Here is a 15,445-nt window from a genome sequence, read left to right on the forward strand (position 1 = left end):
ATGACATTATTTAGAACATAGAACAATTACAGCACAATTCAAGCCCTTTGGCCAAACATGTCCCTACCCTAGAAATTACTAGACTTACCCATAGCCCTCTATTTTACTCAGCTCCATATATCTATCTAACAGTCTCTTGAAAGACCCTATTGTATCAGCCTCCACCACCGTTTCCGGCAGCCTATTCCACGCACTCACCACTGAGTAAAAAACTCACCCTTGACATCTTCTCTATATCTACTCCCCAGCACCTTAAACCTATGTCCTCTTGTGGCCACCAATTCAGCCCTGGGGAAAAGCCTCTGACTGTCTACCCTATCAATACCTCTCATCATCCTATACACCTCAATCAGGTCCCCCCCATCTCCGTCTCTCCAAGAAGAAAAGGCAGATTTCCCTCAACCTGCTTTCTTAAGGTATGCTCCGCATTCCAGGCAGCATCCTTGTAAATCTCCTCTGCACCCTCTCTATGGTTTCCACATCTTTCCTGTAGTGAGGCGACCAGAACTGAGCACAATACTCCAAGTGGGGTCTGACCAGGGACCTATATAGCTGCAACAATACCTCACAGCTCCTAAATTCAATTCCCTGATTGATGAAGGACAATACACCATATGCCTTCTTAACCACAGAGTCAAGCTGCGCTGCCACTTTGAGCATCCTATGGACTCAGACCCCAAGATCCCTCTGATCCTCCACACTGCCAAGAGTCCTACCATTAAGACTATATTCCACCAACATATTTGACCTTATGAAGAGCAAGGAAGTTCTTTCAATGTTGTGGCCTCCATGAACTATTTATTTAATTTCCTGACAGCTTGCTCTCTGCAAGCCTGGTAGTTATGTACTAGATGAGCATAAAGAGTTTACAATGTCAAATCCCATCCAACAGTTAGAGGGTTTGGGAGGTTCTATTGAAGAACTATGCATGAACTGCTGCAATGCACTTTATAAATGGTACAGTATAGCAAAAGTGCACTGATAAAAGCAGTGAATGTTCATGCTGGTAAATGGGGCATCAATCAAAGAGACTGCTTTCCCTGGATGCTTTTTAGCAGTTTGTGTTCTTGGAGCAGTACTCACCTATTCCATCAGAAGTGCAGATGGCAGAAAAAATTCAGGAGGTTGGGAAGCAAGCGACACACTAGTAACAAATTAAAGTTCAGAACTTCGTGAGGATTTGGCCAGTTAGCTAGAGGAAGGGAAGCAGTAAAGAAAGACTAATAAGACGGTTTCACTTTTAAGGACTCTGAGATCTTGCACTTGGGAGGAGACAAGGGATGAAAAAAAAGGCAGAAGAAAAAACATCAGGTTAAGTGGTCCCTCCACATCTGGCGAGGAACAGCTGAATCAGTTGACAGCCAAATCCATTCTAGCCTGGAGATGAGATGAGGGCTCTAACTGGAGAATGGTTTCAACCCACAGATCTCCAATTCCACCCCCATGCTGCTTAACAACAACATGCTCTACAGAGGATTCTCTCAAGAGGCCTGGCAGAGGGTACAAAAGGAGGGTGGAAGGGGGCTAGCAACAGTAACATTGGGAGCAGGGACCCTGCCACATTAACATCGAGCAGGACACAGTCCTACCATGGTAGAATCCTGTTGTTTTACTTTCCCCACCCCAACCTAACTCAAGAGTTATCATGGCATTAATGAACCCAAAATCTTGTTCTATTACTTCAGAATAGACCAATTACACTGAGAGGAAACTTAGACATATCCAGTCAGGTAGCTGAGATCATAATGTCATTAATATTTTTAAAACTAAAATGAAATTAAGGAGCTATAATAAAAATGTTAATATATCAGTTTTCTGCTGTTTCACGAGTATGTTTCAGCAGGATCCAGCTTTTCCCAAATATAGTTCTTCTCATCTTGATTAACTCTGACTACATTTCCTCTTGCAAATCACCAGATTTAAGACTTTTGCACTGTTTCACTTTTGCACCCAGTGATAACAAAAGATTCTGAATATTAACAATGGGGGTAGGAGTAGGCCATCTAGCCCTTATCAAGACCAAAGCTGATCTTCTATCTCAGTGCCATTTTCCTGCACTATTCCCATATCCCTCAATTCCCTTAACATCTGGAAATCTATCAATCTTTGTATTGAGTGTAATCAGAGCCTTTATCAGAGCCTGTAAAAGAACTCCAGAGACTCATCACCTTCTTAATAAAGCTTTTCTTTATCTCAGTCCTAAACAGCCTGTCCCTTATTCTGAGAATGCAATCTCTTGTTCTAGACCCTTTAACCAGGGGATGCGCCTTCCATGCATCCAGCCCGTCAAGTTCTACAAGAACTTGGCAAGTTTCCATGAAATCACCTCTTATTCTTTGAAACTCTCACGATACAGACCTGGTTTCTCCTCTTATAACAACTCATCTAGTGAATCTTGTCTGCAATAGCTGGGTAGAGAGCAAAATTGCACATAATACTCCAGGAGACACAAGAGACTGCAGATGCTGGAACCTGGAACAACAAACAAGATGCTGGAGGAAATCAGCAGGTCAGCTTGCTCCCTGCAAGACAGATAGTTATGGTACTAGACAAGCACAAAGAGCTTACAAGTTTAAAATCCCATCATAGCAGTCACAGGATTTGGGAGGTTCTATAGAAGAACTATGCATAAACTGCTGCAATGCCCTTTATAAATGGTACACCATAGCAAAAGTCCACTGGTGAAGACAGTGAATGCTCATGCCAAGTAGATGGGGTGTCAATCAAGCAGGCTGCTTTCCCTAGATGGTATTAAGCAGTTTGTGTTCTTGGAACTACACTCACTTATTCCATCAAATTCCTTATGTGCAGATGGCAGGAAGAATTCAGGAAGTTGGAAAGCAAGTGAGAGTCTAATAACAGATTAAAATTCAGAACTTGTCTGATTTGGTCCAGTCAGCTAGAGGAAGTGGCAAAAAACCTAATGAGGTGGTCTCCATGAGATCTTGCACTTGGAGGAGACAAGGGAGAGGGATGATGCTGCACAACCCACTGAGTTCCTCCAGCATCTTGTTGGTTGCTCCATTTTCCTCGAGGCGAGGTCTCCACCAAGGCGCCACACAATTGCAGGACATGTCCAAAGCTAGATGCTACAATGGATGCCTATTAGTATTTGGTCGAAACAGGCTTGAATTAAGCTGTGCTCATACGCTGAAAGCATGGTTTTCCTTAATTAATCCATTTTGAAAAACTACAGATTCCTGGTGATACTCCTGCGGGCAGATTGCAACCTGAAATCCGTGCAAGAGTTTACAAAGGCCAATGGAGGGATGGTCAACCCAGACGGATGCACCCCACCACCCCGAACCCGGAGGGCGGGAACGACCCCATTCGCCGTCCAACGTTGCCCCCCATTTGAATTTAAATCCCGCCCCGGGCTCGCGCAGAACCAACTGCCTCACCAGCTGCGCATGCGCGCCGCCCCGTCCGTCAAGGTTCCAGAACCCGGGGCAGAGTGTGTGGGGGAGGGGATAGAGTTGGGGTGCTGGGGGGGGGCTGACTGCTGCCACCCTGGCGAGTGTCACCGGTCACCGCTCGTTTACCTGGGCGATGCCAGCGCCCATGAGCCCGCCGCCGATCACCGTGACGTGCTTGATAGCCAGTCTGTTGGTGGAGGACATTGAACGCAGGAACCGGTGGGTAAAAAATGCCATGATGTCCAGCTGCGAAAGCACTACTGCGGAGCCGTCACTGGGGCCGCTAGTAATAGGGCAGCAGCCCTGTCAATCATTCCACGGGGGGCAGGGCAGAGTGCGAAGCCTCCAACCCTGTTGGTTGTTGTACGGGGAGGAGCGCCATCCCCTTGTCAATCACTTCGGGGGCGGGATTTCATGTTTTGACCTTTGTGCGGGATGGGGTACCTTGACATGTCAATCATTAAGGGGTGGAGCTCCTCGCCTTGTCAATCATTCAAGGGGCAGGGCTTTTTTTAAGGTGGTGGAAAGCCTGCCGATGGCAATCATCATGGGGGCGGGGCTTCATGTACCAACGTTGGCCCCCTCCTTGTCAATCATCTATGGGTGGTGTCTACTCTCTTCCATCTTTGAACAGATTGCCTTGTCAATTATTAATATTGGTTTATTATTGTCACTTGTACAGAGGTACAGCGAAAAATTTCTCTTGCATACTGTTCGTAAAGATCAATTCATTACATAGTGCATTGAGGTAGTACAGGGTAAAAACAATAACATAAATTTAAAGAGTAGAACGATTATAGTGGAAGTAAAGAGTAGATCTGCAGAGAGCAGCCTTCAATGAGTCGCCATGCTCCGGCGTGACTTTATATATTCTATGCATGGGATAGAACACCTTGCCTTGGCAATCATTTCAGGGAAGGGACTTCTTTGTACAGAGTACAGCACGTCACCTTGTCATTCATGGATTCTTGACCTCACAATCTACCTCGTTATGGCCTTGCACCTTATTGTCTGCCTGCATTCTGTTATCGTTTTACCTTGTACTACCTCAATGCACTATTGTAATGAATTGTATGAATGATATGCAAGACAAGTTGTTCACTGTACCTCGGTACATGTGACAATAATAAACCAATTTATCAACTTACCAATTGTAGGGGTGGCATTCATGTATTCTGCACCATCGTACAGAGTGGAGTGCCATGCCTTGTCAATCATTATGGGGGAGGAGTTCCATGTCTTCATCTCCCTGTAAGATGGAGCTTCCAAATCTGTCAATCATTGAAAAACCAAAACATTGCAAATGCTAAAAAGTTGAAATTAAGAGCAGGAAATGCTGAAAACAGCTGGCAGCTTAGGCAGCATCTGAGGAAAAAGGGAGTTATTGTTTCAAATCAAAATCCCTTTATCAGAACTGGTAAATTGAGGAAAAAGAGTTAGTTTTAAATTGCTGAGAGGTATGGGAATATCTCTGATAGGATGAGGCTGGGGTTCCCAAAGTGATCCCAATGTTTCTGGAATGTTCTGGTTAATAGTTTAATAAAGGTAGTTAGAGAGACCTGTTCAAGCTGTGAAATGCAGGTTAGAATTGTTGTTGGAACCTGAAATCAAAAGGAGAATGTTGGAAATGCCAGACAGAAAAACTCAGTTCATAATAATAAAAGCTGGGTTAATAAAACCTTGTTGCAGGACTTGCCAGTTTTGATGCAAGCAGAAAAAACAGATTATCTAAAATTGTTGAATTGAATATTGAGTCCCATTGGCTGTAATGTGTCTAGGTTGAAGAATAGATGTTAGTCCTGAAGGCTGTTATGTTTTCTTGAGCTTTTTGGTACGGTGTAGGATGGGTCAAAGCGGGAGTGGAATAGAATAGTGAAATGACAGGTTTCTGGAAGCTCAGGGTTATCCTTGTAGATAGCATATTCTGCCAAGTGGCCACCCAATCTGTGTTTGGCTTCTCCAAGGTGGAGGATCGGTGACCATTTTGCAAACATCTTCAATCTGCGTAGCATGAATAATTGTGAAGTTATCCACATCAATATGATAAACAGAAAGGCAGAGTATTATTTAAATAGTGATAGATTGGGAAATATTGATGTACACAGGGGCCTAGGTACCCTTATACATTGGTCCTATCAATCATTGTATGAGGAGGTTTTGCAAGTCATTGGATGTAAATCCTGAAGCTCCTTACCCAACAACACCATGGGAGTACCATGACTAGAAAGAAAGCAGGGGTTCAAAGGGATGTCTTCATGTCACCTTCTTGGAGGCATGAAGATTAGGAGAAGTTATAGGCCATTTGGCCCTTCGGGACTGTATAGCCATTCATCCAGATCATAGTTGGTTTTCTACCTCAAGACCATTTTCCTGCAAAATCCCATATCCCTTGATTTCCTATCCAGAAATCTATCTTTGTCTATTTTGAATGAACTCAGCAACTGAACCTCCACAGCACTCTGGTGTAGAAAATTCCAAGTATACATCACTATTTGTGTGAAGAAATCACCTCAGTCCTAAATACCCTCTCCTTTATTCTGAGATTGTTACCCCTGGTTATTGACTCTTCAGCCAGGAGAATTATCCAGCCTGTCAACCCCTGTAAAATTTTTATAAGTTTCAGTGAGATCTTTTCTCATTCTTCTTAAACTCTAGAGAATACAGGCCTAGTCTACACAATCTCTCCTCACAGAGTCCTTGGAATTAGACTAGAGATTCTAGGCTGCAATCCCTTCATGGCTAGTGGATCAACTTTTAGGTAAGGAGACCAAAACTGTACACTGTACTCCAGTGTCAGTCTCATCAATGCTCTATTTAATTGCAGTAAAACATCTTTATGCGTGTACTCAAATCCTCTCGTAATAAGGGCTAATATACCAATTGCCTTCCTAAATGCTTGCCGTACTTGCGTGTTAGCTTCCAATGGCTCTTCGGTTCTTTTGAACTTCCACATTAGCTAAACTCCCACCCTTCAGAAAAAACTTTGTTCTGTGCACCAAAATGGATAACTTTACATTTTTCCACATTATCTTGCTTGCTCATTCATGTCTTTATGTCCTCCTTTGTCATCACAATCCCAACTGCAGTCTTGGAAAGGTGGCCAGATTGTCGATGGAGGTCATGAATAGCTTGGCACCAAGCACTGATTCCTACAGCATCCTAATAATCACAATCTGCTCACCTGAGAACATACATTTATTCCCACCCTTTGTCTTCTGTCCAACAACCATTTTCCCACTCCATGTTGGTATATTGCCACTAAATCCATCTGCTCCACCTTGATGACCAATCTGGCCTGGACATTATCAAAAGCTGCCTGAGAATCTGAATACACCACACCCATGGTTCTCTCTTATGTATTCTAATAATCACAAACTCAAAGAACTTCAGTTGGTTCGTCAACCATAATTTTCCTTTATAGATCAGTACTGGCTCTGCTGTATCCTACTGTTCTTTACAAGATGAGCTATTATTACATTCTTCATTGATTCCAGAATATCTCCTCCCATTAATGTTAAGCTAACAGGTATTGGGAGTTCCTTGTTTTTTCTCGTTATATTTTCTTAAACAGTTGGGTCACATTTACTATCCTCCAATCTGCAGGAACAATTCCAGAATCTATAGGAATCTGGAAGGTGATAAACAGAGTATTCACCATCTCCGTAGCCACCTCTTTCAAAATTCTGGGATGTAGATCATAAATTCTTTGGGATTTATCACCTTTTAATCTCATTAATTTCTCTACTACTTGGTTATGGTCATCTCTAAATTGCACCCACGCAAAGCATGGCACATGTGAACAACTAGAAGCATGGCATATGTGAAGCCATGGTAGTGTAGCGGTTAGCATAACACTTTACAGTGCCAGCGATCGGGGTTCAATGCTGGCCACTGTCTGTAAGGAGTTTGTACGTTGTCCCCGTGTCTGCGTGGGTTTCCTCTAGGTGCTCTGGTTTCCTCCCACATTCCAAAAAGACGTACAGTTTGGAAGTTGTGGTCATGCTATGTTGGCGACAGAAGCGTGGCGACACTTGCAGGCTGCCCCCAGAACACGTACGCAGAAGATGCATTTCACTGTGTGTATCGATGTACATGTGACTAATAAAGATATCTCATGTACAAGTGGAGATTACGAGCTTCTCCAAAAGTTTTTAAGTTCAGAAATAATCAAATTTTAAAAATTAGAATGTTTGCCTGTAACTATTTTTTGTTTCCATCATAGAAGTTTACAGAACAGGAGGAGGCAACTGAGCCAAATATGCCTATGGAGGAGCTTTTCTAAAGCTATCCAAAATTAATTTCACTGACCTGTACCTTCCCCAGGGTCAGTACCTTCCCAATTTCCAAATATATTTCCAATTTCTCTGAAGATGCAATGATTACTGCCTAAATCATTCTCTTTGACAATGTTCAACTCTTCCAAAAACATTCTTACAGTGTAACTGTCATGGGTATGCAGAAAACAAATTGAAACTTCCAATACATCAATAAATAAAGAAAAAGAGTGTTTCAGAGCACCTGCCAATTATAGAAGCTGTGCAGACTTCTTGATTTAATTACTGGCCCATTTTTATTCAAGAATCTTGTTACTACTTTTTTTAACTCTGTGCACTGACTACAAATTTGAATTATTGTTAATCAAAAATGCTGAAAATGTGAAATAAAAATAGAACATGCTGGAAACACTCAGCAGGTCAGGCAGCATCTATGGAAAGAGAAATAGAGTGAATGCTTCAAGTAAACCAACATCATGTTCAGCTGAGCAAAGAAATCAGAATCAGATTTATTATCACTGACTTATATGTTGTGAAATTTGTTCTTTTGCATCAGCAGGACAGTAAAATATATAAAATTAATGTAAATTACAAAAATATATAAATAGTGCAAAAAAAAGGAATAACAAGGTAGTGTTCATCGGTTCAAGAACTGTTCAGAATGTGCGTTTTGAACAGAAGGGAAGTGGATTGTCACTATCCACCCTGACAGCCACCAATGAAGCTGAACCTGTGATCACAGTGGAGGACGTAAGATCAGGCTTCTGGAGAGTGAACACGAGGAAAGCACCTGGCCCAGATGGTGTCCCTGGTCGTGTGCTCAGATCTTGTGCTGATCAGCTCGCAGAAGTATTTGCGGACATATTTAACCTCTCCCTGCTTCAACCTCAGGTTTCCACCTGCTTTAAGAAGACCACTATCATCACTGTACTGAAGAAAAGCAAGGTAACATGCCTCAATGACTACTGACCAGTGGCTCTGACATCCACCATCATGAAGTGCTTTGAGAGGTTGATCATGGCACGCATCAACCCCAGCCTCCCAGACAACCTGGACCCACTGCAATTCTCCTATCACCGAAACAGGTCTACAGTGGATGCCATCTCCCTAGCCCTACACTCAGCTCTGGAGCATTTGGACAGTAAAGACACCTATGTTAGACTTTTGTTTATTGACTACAGCTCTGCCTTTAATACAATAACCCCAAGCAAGCTTGTCATCAAGCTCCGAGACCTAGGACTCAACACCTCCCTCTGTAACTGGATCCTTGACTTTATAACAAACAGACCACAATCAGTGAGGATAGGCAGCAATACCTCCGGCACGATTATTCTCAACACTGGTGCCCCACAAGGCTGCGTCCTCAGCCCTCTACTCCCTATACACTCATGACTGTGTGGCCAGATTCTGCTCTAACTCCATCTACAAGTTTGCAGATGATACCACCGTTGTAGGCCATATCTCAAACAGCAATGAGGCGGAGTACAGGAAGGAGATAGAGAGCTTAGTGGAATGGTGTCATGACAACAACCTTTCCCTCGATGTCAAAAAAACAAAAGAGCTGGTCATTGACTTCAGGAAAGGGGGCGGTGTACATGCACCTGTCTACATCAATGGTGCTGCGGTCAAGAGGGTTGACAGCTTCAAGTTCCTGGGAGTGAACATCACCAACAGCCTGTCCTGGTCAAATCATGTAGATGCCACGGCCAAGAAAGCTCACCAGCGCCTCTACTTCCTCAGGAGGCTAAAGAAATTCTGTTTGTCCCCTTTGACTCTCACCAGCTTTTACCGATGCACCATAGAAAGCATCCTATCTGGATGTATCACGGCTTGGTACGGCAACTGCTCTGCCCAGGACCGCAAGAAACTGCAGAGAGTTGTGGACACAGCCCAGCACATCACAGACATCAGCCTCCCCTCCTTGGACTCTTGTCTTTACCTCTCATTGTCTTGGCAAAGCAGCCAGCATAATCAAAGACCCCACCCACCCAGGACATTCTCTCTTCTCTTCCATCGGGTAGACGCTCACCAGTAGAGACGCTGGTGAACTTTCTTGGCCGTGGCATCTACATGATTTGACCAGAACAGGCTGTTGGTGATGTTCACTCCCAGGATCTTGAAGCTCTCAACCCTCTTGACCTCAGCACCATTGATGTAGACAGGTGCATGTACACTGCCCCCTTTCCAGAAGTCAATGACCAGCTCTTTTGTTTTTTTGACATTGAGGGAAAGGTTGAGGGCACGTACCACCAGACTTAAGGACAGCTTCTACCCCACTGTGATAAGACTATTGAATGGTTCCCTTATACAATGAGATGGACTATGACTTCACGATCTACCTTGTTGTGACCTTGCACCTTATTGCACTGCACTTTCTCTGTAGTTGTGACACTTTGCTCTGTACTGTTATTGTTTTTACCTGTACTACATCAATGCACTCTGTACTAACTCAATGTAACTGCACTGTGTAATGAATTGACCTGTACGATCGGTACGCAAGACAAGTTTTTCACTGTACCTCGGTACAAGTGACAATAATAAACCAATACCAATACCAGATCTGACGATGGAGGGGAAGAGGGGAAGTTCCTGAATCATTGAGTGTGAGTCGTCAGGTTCCTGTACCTCCTCCCTGATGTAATAACAAGAGCATTTTGTTGGAATGGAGTACATTTAAGTTGTAGAATTCATAGTCCAATTATTTGTCAGTGTTATTTGACCAAATTGAATGAATGCTTTTTGTGGCAGCATTGACCCACCATGTAAAATTGTATCTCTCTCCTTGCTTGTAAAAACTTTTGAGTGGTAATTAAAATGAAGTTTGTGTGACTGGGATTATACTGTTTCTTGAACCGAGGAAGAACCACATTCAACAATTCAGAACCATCTTCTTCCCCTCTACCATCAGATTTCTGTATGGCCCATGAACACTACCTTGTCATTCTTTATATTGCGCGATTTATTTAATTTTGTGATTCATAGAAATTTTATACCTTTCCACTCTACTGCTACCGCAAAACAAAAATTTCATGTCAGATAAGTCAGTGATAATAAATCTGATTCTGATTCAACCTTAGAAAGTTGCTGGAAAAATTCAGACAAGAGATTACATGAATACTTCACTGGGGAATGGACAGGGTGGAATTATGAAGAAGTTTTCTTCAAGTGATGATTCTAATATATTTGCTCTGTGAAATAGTTCATAAAGTTTTTTTGCTCATTTTATCCTCATGTTGCTCTTTGCTTCAAAATTATATTGAAACAAATTGCTTGACATATTAATTACAAAGTGTTCACAAAATTTCTCTGTCTGATTTTTAACAAGTCCATGGGAATCAACTAAGTTAAATGGACTCGAATGTTTGATAAAACAGCAGAAAGTAGGATTTTGTGTGAATGTAGTAAGACAAAAGATTTCAGCCTCTGTGATTCTTGTTTAGGTTGTGTTGTAGCTGGATAAGTCAGTGGGTGGCGCTATGTAGCCACAGGACAATGCCCCAGAAGCATCAGAACAGCCGTAATTCCAGGCAATCTGCATATTGTGAGTAATCCAAATTTCATTTATTTTTATACAAGAGATCACAATATTATTGAATGTGTCAGGTTGCATTATGTGTTCAATTCCCAGGGTGAGAAATAAGTCTTCTTACTCAGAATAAAGAATGCTACCAAATGAACCAAGGTTAACACTCAATATTATTTAATGGAAAAGGGATTTTTGAACTTTAGTCATAATGGAGATAAAAGAGTTTATTTCTCCTCAGACCTATTTGTTGACTAACATCATTTTGCAAGTGCTGGCACTGCAACAATTCTTTCACGGAAACCACGGCAAATAATTGCACACGTTATAAACAAAGATACTCATCGGTATTACAAACAGGGAGATGGAAACACCACCCAGTGCTTTGCTCCATAGTGTAACAAAATAGACAAATATCGACTTCAGAAGGTATTGATATGAACATAATGGGAGCTGAAGCAAGCTATTTACTCTTCTAACCCTGCAATGGCATTCAATCAAATTATAACTTCTATAACAATTACACTTTCTCTTCCTCTCCCCATGATGCAGAATACTCAAGCAGAATTCTCACCGCCACTCAAGGAGTTATTCCCTAACATGAGAGGAAGGCAAAATATAATTTGGGGAGGCAATTCCAGAGGTTAGGATCTTGAACTATTGGCAACATCTGTGGAATTAAACTAGTGAATTATTGAGAAGCAATAATCATAGGTGTGCACCTATATTGTTGGGCTGGAGACCTGAAACTCCCATTGTTCATTTCCCTCTGCAGACACTGCCTAACCAGCTGAGTTCCTCCTGCAGTTCACTTGTTGCTTCAGATTCCAGCATCTGCAGTCTCTTGTGTCTCCATCTTGAGAATGGTAGAGTCAGGGCCAATCAGTACTGATAGCAGTGCAGTAGAGATGGGACAGCATTCCTGCTCCTCCTGGCTGCAGGTTCACTTCAACACCTTACGTTTTGGTGACCACCTCGATGTTGCAGCACAGCTAGAAAAGCTAAGCAGAACAGGTCTGACACTTGCTGCACATATGCCAGCACAATATCATGTAGACAAGTACGGTGAGGTACAGGTACAATGAAAAACTTGCTTGCAGCAGCATCACAGACACGTAGCTACAGCTAACTCTCAGAATATAAATTATACAAGACAGTGAAGAGAGAGAGGAAAAAAGTGTGCAAAACCAAGACCTTAGTGCAAAAAAAAACCCAACCAGAGAGTCCATGGTCGTGCCGGTGGTGGTCTATAGTGTTCCATTGCAGGTCGTGCAGGTTGGTTCAAGAACTTGGTGGTTGTAGGAAAGTAGCTGTTCCTGGACCTGGTGGTGTGGGACTTCAGGCTTCTGTACCTCCTGCCTGAGAGTAGCAGCAAAAAGAGGGCATGACACGGATGGTGGGGATCCTTAATGATTGATGCCGCCTTCTTGAGGCAGCATCTATCCTATAGATGTTCTAAAACAACAGTACAGACCTACTTTAACATAGGCAAGAGGGCTATGTCGTTGTTTTAAAGTAGCATCCTACATGCCTGAAACATTTTCTGAACCAGTTTTAGGGTGGATATTTTACAGGAGTACTTATGGTGCAGGATATTTTTTCCCTGAAATGGGATCATTTTATTATCAGTAAATTGGATACAAGAAGATACAATTTCTCTTCTGTGATACTCTCTCTGAATCAATAGGTGAAAACAAATGCCTTCAGAGGCAAGTAATTGCAGGAGTGGCAATGGGTGTAGAAGCATATTGTAAATTAAATCAATATCTTCACGTAGGTAGGACAGAAATGTGGATTGGCCCACATTTTTTCAGCACCCGTGACAGGTGAAACGGTGTTGGTGAGCTGTTTGCTGCCTCCCATTTATGAAGCTGGACAATTAGGTCATTCAGTGGACAATGAAATTCCTGTCAATGGAGGAGGCTACTTGAAGTTTCCATTCTTTTGAGAAATCCAAAAATGCTTTGCAGTGGCCTTTCTAGTTTCTGAAATAGCTATTGATAGCAAAAAAAAATGACTTCCTAAAATGGAAAATAATACTACAATAAATGAGAAGCTTTATGCTGACGGTATATTTTGCTGTGCTCATTTAAAGTTACTGCAAACTTATATTAGTGAAGTATTCGGTCTTATTTTGTCTCTGAGCAAAATTACTTTTGCACAAAACTACTTTGCAGTCTCTGGATGTGCAAAATGTTCCTTATACTAATATTTTTCTACTCTCAGAATGTCCTCTGGCTGCATTCCTGTATGACAGCCTGCTTTTAATCTTTGTTTGACAAATGACAATTGATTCCAGCATTACTCAGCAGAAACAACGAAAGGGGAAAGACTTGCCTAACTTCAAGTGACCAGACTTATGTTAACAGACTATATACAAGATCACAGAACAAGCATCAATGCCGTCTACTAGTGAGCTGCTGATCCCAACTGCTACCATAGAGGTGCAATTGGAGGCTAAGTGCTTGCTCTTTAAGAAAAAGAGAAGAAAAGGACCAATTGTATGTTACATTCATGCATACTGCATCGTGAAGACTTGGTTCTGAACAAAGAGAGTGGAGGTTAGGGAGGTGATTGCCTGAAATGATACAGGTTGAGGGGAAAGAGAAAGTGCTAAGTAAATAAATACTTTAAACTGGGAATATAGTGCAACCCTGGGGGAGTGTTTATCTTTCAGATGAGCCATTAAAATGTGGTCCTGTCTGTCCTTTTGAGATTTTTTTTAAAATACAGTTCCGCTATTTGAAGAGCATTGGAATTGACTAACCAACATTTACTCCTCAACCATTCTCATTGCTGGGTTTGAGACCTTGAAGTGTACAGACCACTGAATTTACCAATGAAATAGCATAACTACATTAAAAAAAATTAATGTAAAACACCAGGATATTCTCAAGGTCTAAAAAGTACTGAATACAATAGTGTGTTATTCCTCCTTATATTAGGTGTAAGTTGGATATAGAAATTATGGCCAACTAATTTCCAATTAGAGTGATCAGTTTTTGTTAGGTGATGTTATTAAAGATTATGTAACCAAGGCTAATAGATGGAATTAGAATGCAAGTTATTCATTGTCTAATTGAATGCAGAACAAGCTTGAGGAGCTGTGTAGCATGCTTCCATTCCTACTCTGGGCCACAAACTACTGATCATCTTCCTAGAGATGGGAGGAATAATAAGCAGGGATTCTCTGACCCACTGTGACAAGACTATTGAATGGTTCTCTTATATGTTGAGATGGACTCTTGACATCACAATCTACCTTGTTGTGACCTTGCACCTTACTGTCTACCTGCAATGCACTTTCCTGTAGCTGTGACAATTTACTCTGTACTCTGTTATTGTTGTTTAACTCTACTACATCAATGCACTCTGTACTAACTCAATGTATCTGCACTGTGTAATGAATTGACCTGTAGGAACGGTATGCAAGACAAGTTTCTCACTGTACCTCAGTACAAGTGACAATAATAAACCAATACATCAAACAATGGAAAATCAAAACTGAGTCCAACTATCATATCAGACTTTTATGACCCAGTCAGGTCCACAGTGCTTGAGCTATGTCACTTTACATATAACAAGATATAGATGGGTTTTTTGTTTATTAATGACTGGTTCTTCCCATTAAGCTCAAGGGAAATGTCATAGCTTGTGTTGTCCTCTGTGGTAATTTGTCAGTATGTCACGTAATGTCTTTGCATATGCTCTCAATCCTGGTGTTTCCAAATGGTTCTTCATTATGTGACAACTAAATCCAAAGACTTTTAAGCACAAGAATATACATTCAGTAGAGTCATACAGCACAGAAACAGGCCCTTTGGCCTGAATCTGTTCTAACAATCAACTACCCATTTACACTCATCCTTTATTAATCCCTTTTTTTATTCTCCCCACATTCTCATCAATTCCCCCTCAGATTCGACCACTCACACATACCAAGGGCAATTTACAGTGGCCTACCAACCCACATCTTTGGAAACCAGGACTCAGAGGAAACCCATGCAGTCACAGGGAGAACATGCAAATTCCACACATACAGCGCCAGAGATAAGGATTGAGCCTGGGTCACTGGTGCTGCAAGGCAGCAGCTCTAGTAGTTGCACCACTGTCCAACTGTAATGAAGAGAAACTTTAGCCCTCATAAATGTACTGAAAATTCAAAGATCTTGATGGATTTGTATGTACAAATCAAGGCAATCAAGAAAGACACAAAGATAAATATTGAATAT

At 41.9% G+C, this 15,445-nt stretch overlaps 1 protein-coding gene and 1 long non-coding RNA gene across 2 annotated transcripts in view; one reads left to right on the forward strand and one right to left on the reverse strand.

The window, feature by feature from the left end:
* Positions 1 to 3,683, reverse strand: part of hadh (hydroxyacyl-CoA dehydrogenase) — a 30,825-nt gene extending 27,142 nt beyond the window's left edge. The window contains exon 1 of the mRNA XM_052009144.1: positions 3,543 to 3,683. Coding sequence (XP_051865104.1) covers positions 3,543 to 3,653 — 111 coding nt within the window. The 5' untranslated portion in view covers positions 3,654 to 3,683. The remainder of the gene's footprint in view (positions 1 to 3,542) is intronic.
* A 7,460-nt stretch (positions 3,684 to 11,143) lies between these two features.
* LOC127566650 (uncharacterized) overlaps positions 11,144 to 15,445 on the forward strand; it is a 65,047-nt gene continuing 60,745 nt past the window's right edge. Inside the window, exon 1 of the long non-coding RNA XR_007955763.1 lies at positions 11,144 to 11,231. This is a non-coding gene — a long non-coding RNA (uncharacterized LOC127566650). The remainder of the gene's footprint in view (positions 11,232 to 15,445) is intronic.

The sequence above is a fragment of the Pristis pectinata genome, chromosome 2 (genome assembly GCF_009764475.1).
Source record: "Pristis pectinata isolate sPriPec2 chromosome 2, sPriPec2.1.pri, whole genome shotgun sequence".
Taxonomy (NCBI): domain Eukaryota; kingdom Metazoa; phylum Chordata; class Chondrichthyes; order Rhinopristiformes; family Pristidae; genus Pristis; species Pristis pectinata.